Consider the following 1,688-nt stretch of genomic DNA (forward strand, 5'->3'; position numbering starts at 1 on the left):
TAGCTGGCCCAAATGAAGAGTTCAACCCGGGCCAATAAACAGAGTTTCCTTCGTGTGGAGTTCACAGGCCCAGGTGGGTGTTAAACCCAGTTCTTGACCGTGTGAGAGTGTGTGCTCTGCAACATCCAGTTCATTTCATTTGAACAAGTCCTAGGTAACGACACAGGTCTGACACACAGAGTTTAAAGAGTGTTACACAAAATGAACCACGGCTTTGTTCCAGAGAAAGTGTCTTACTGGGTACCTGCCTCCTCCTCTCTGGAACCTGTATAAAACTGGGCCACTTGGGAGCAGAGGACTCTGGGATCCTGGGGAACAGAAAAGAACACAGACCATTCCAGCAGGACTTACATCAGATCGGGGCGGTATCTGTGGATGATGGCACACAAGGCCAGGCCACTTTTCCAAGACATAGTGAGATCTGTCACATTCACCCCTGTGTAGCCATCTGTCTGCCTTTGGCACCAACCCAGCAGTTTGCTTGAATGGGCTACAGACTCTGTAAGAACAAGAGAAAATATTCATGAAGGATACTCACATAGGGGTGCTAACACTAGATCCTCTTGGTCGTACTCATATCCGGCACACACACACGCCCCTCCACTAGGTAGCGTTACTCTGCTCTCTAGTCCCCCACTGTCCTACCACCCTCAACCCTAATCGCTCGGCACCTTTGGGTTACTTCTGCCATCATCACCGTCATTTGTTTTTGTTTTATTCCCCTTGTCCTATGGGTGCTAGGCTTCACCGTCATTTGTTTTTGTTTTATTCCCCTTGTCCTATGGGTGCTGGGCTTCACCGTCATTTGTTTTTGTTTTATTCCCCTTGTCCTACGGGTGCTAGGCTTTAAAAAAAAACAAAACAAAACTCAAGCTAGTTCCTGGGTCGAGCTCTTGACAGATGGAATTAAAAAAACAAACAAGAGCCAAGAGTGTAGGGGCAAAATAGTTGTCACGGGTTCCCAAAGTAAAACGACGAGGAGTCGAGAGCTAGGTGCCGCTAGCAGGCTAGTGGACGTCGCCCAGATGCCAGGGTGTTAACCCACTCCCTCACAGCATGAATGACACGCCACAGCCGGGCCTCTGGGCTGAAGCCCACGTCCCTCAAAGACACCTTGGGGAGAATTAGAACGGAAGACAATGTTCGACAATGTTCATCTAGCAGTTCTTTAACCGAAAGCAGACAAAGCCCTGACCTCAACATCTTCCCATTTGGCAAGTGAAGAAATTCTGCAGGGTTACAGCGGCAAGGCCCAGGACCCCAGAGCAGAACCCCAGCCCTCAGGCCAGGCCGTGCATGATCACAACAGGCCCACACATGCACTTGGCTGTTTTCCAGTTCATGGGTTTCCAGTTCATGCCTTCTAAACCATGAACAGCTTTTATGTGTATCAGTTTTTCTCAATCACATCAGAACTCTGATGCTGCAAACTCGTGCCCAAGAGGCCTGGTCTTTCCTTGACTGAAGGCAGCTAATAATATGCCGGAAGATGAATGGAACAAGGTAAAAGACACAGATAACAAAACTGCCTCACTTCTGTCTAAATGTACTCTGAAACCAGACGCAGATGCACTGGGGATGCCCCAGGGCCATCGTACAGCTTCCCGCATCACAAATTAACTTTATTCCGATGTCTCCCCAAACCTGTGTCTATTCAGTCTAAGATGCATCAGGCAACTCCCACACCC

At 48.8% G+C, this 1,688-nt stretch overlaps 1 protein-coding gene across 1 annotated transcript in view; it reads right to left on the bottom strand.

Moving 5' to 3' along the window:
- The window catches only part of MICAL3 (microtubule associated monooxygenase, calponin and LIM domain containing 3), a 114,935-nt gene that overhangs the window by 95,473 nt on the left and 17,774 nt on the right, over positions 1 to 1,688 (bottom strand). Inside the window, 1 exon segment of the mRNA XM_045295900.1 lies at positions 352 to 499. Coding sequence (XP_045151835.1) covers positions 352 to 499 — 148 coding nt within the window.

Source organism: Echinops telfairi, unplaced genomic scaffold, assembly GCF_000313985.2.
Source record: "Echinops telfairi isolate 266 unplaced genomic scaffold, ASM31398v2 ScPeMD7_6273;HRSCAF=7185, whole genome shotgun sequence".
Classification (NCBI taxonomy): Eukaryota; Metazoa; Chordata; class Mammalia; order Afrosoricida; family Tenrecidae; genus Echinops; species Echinops telfairi.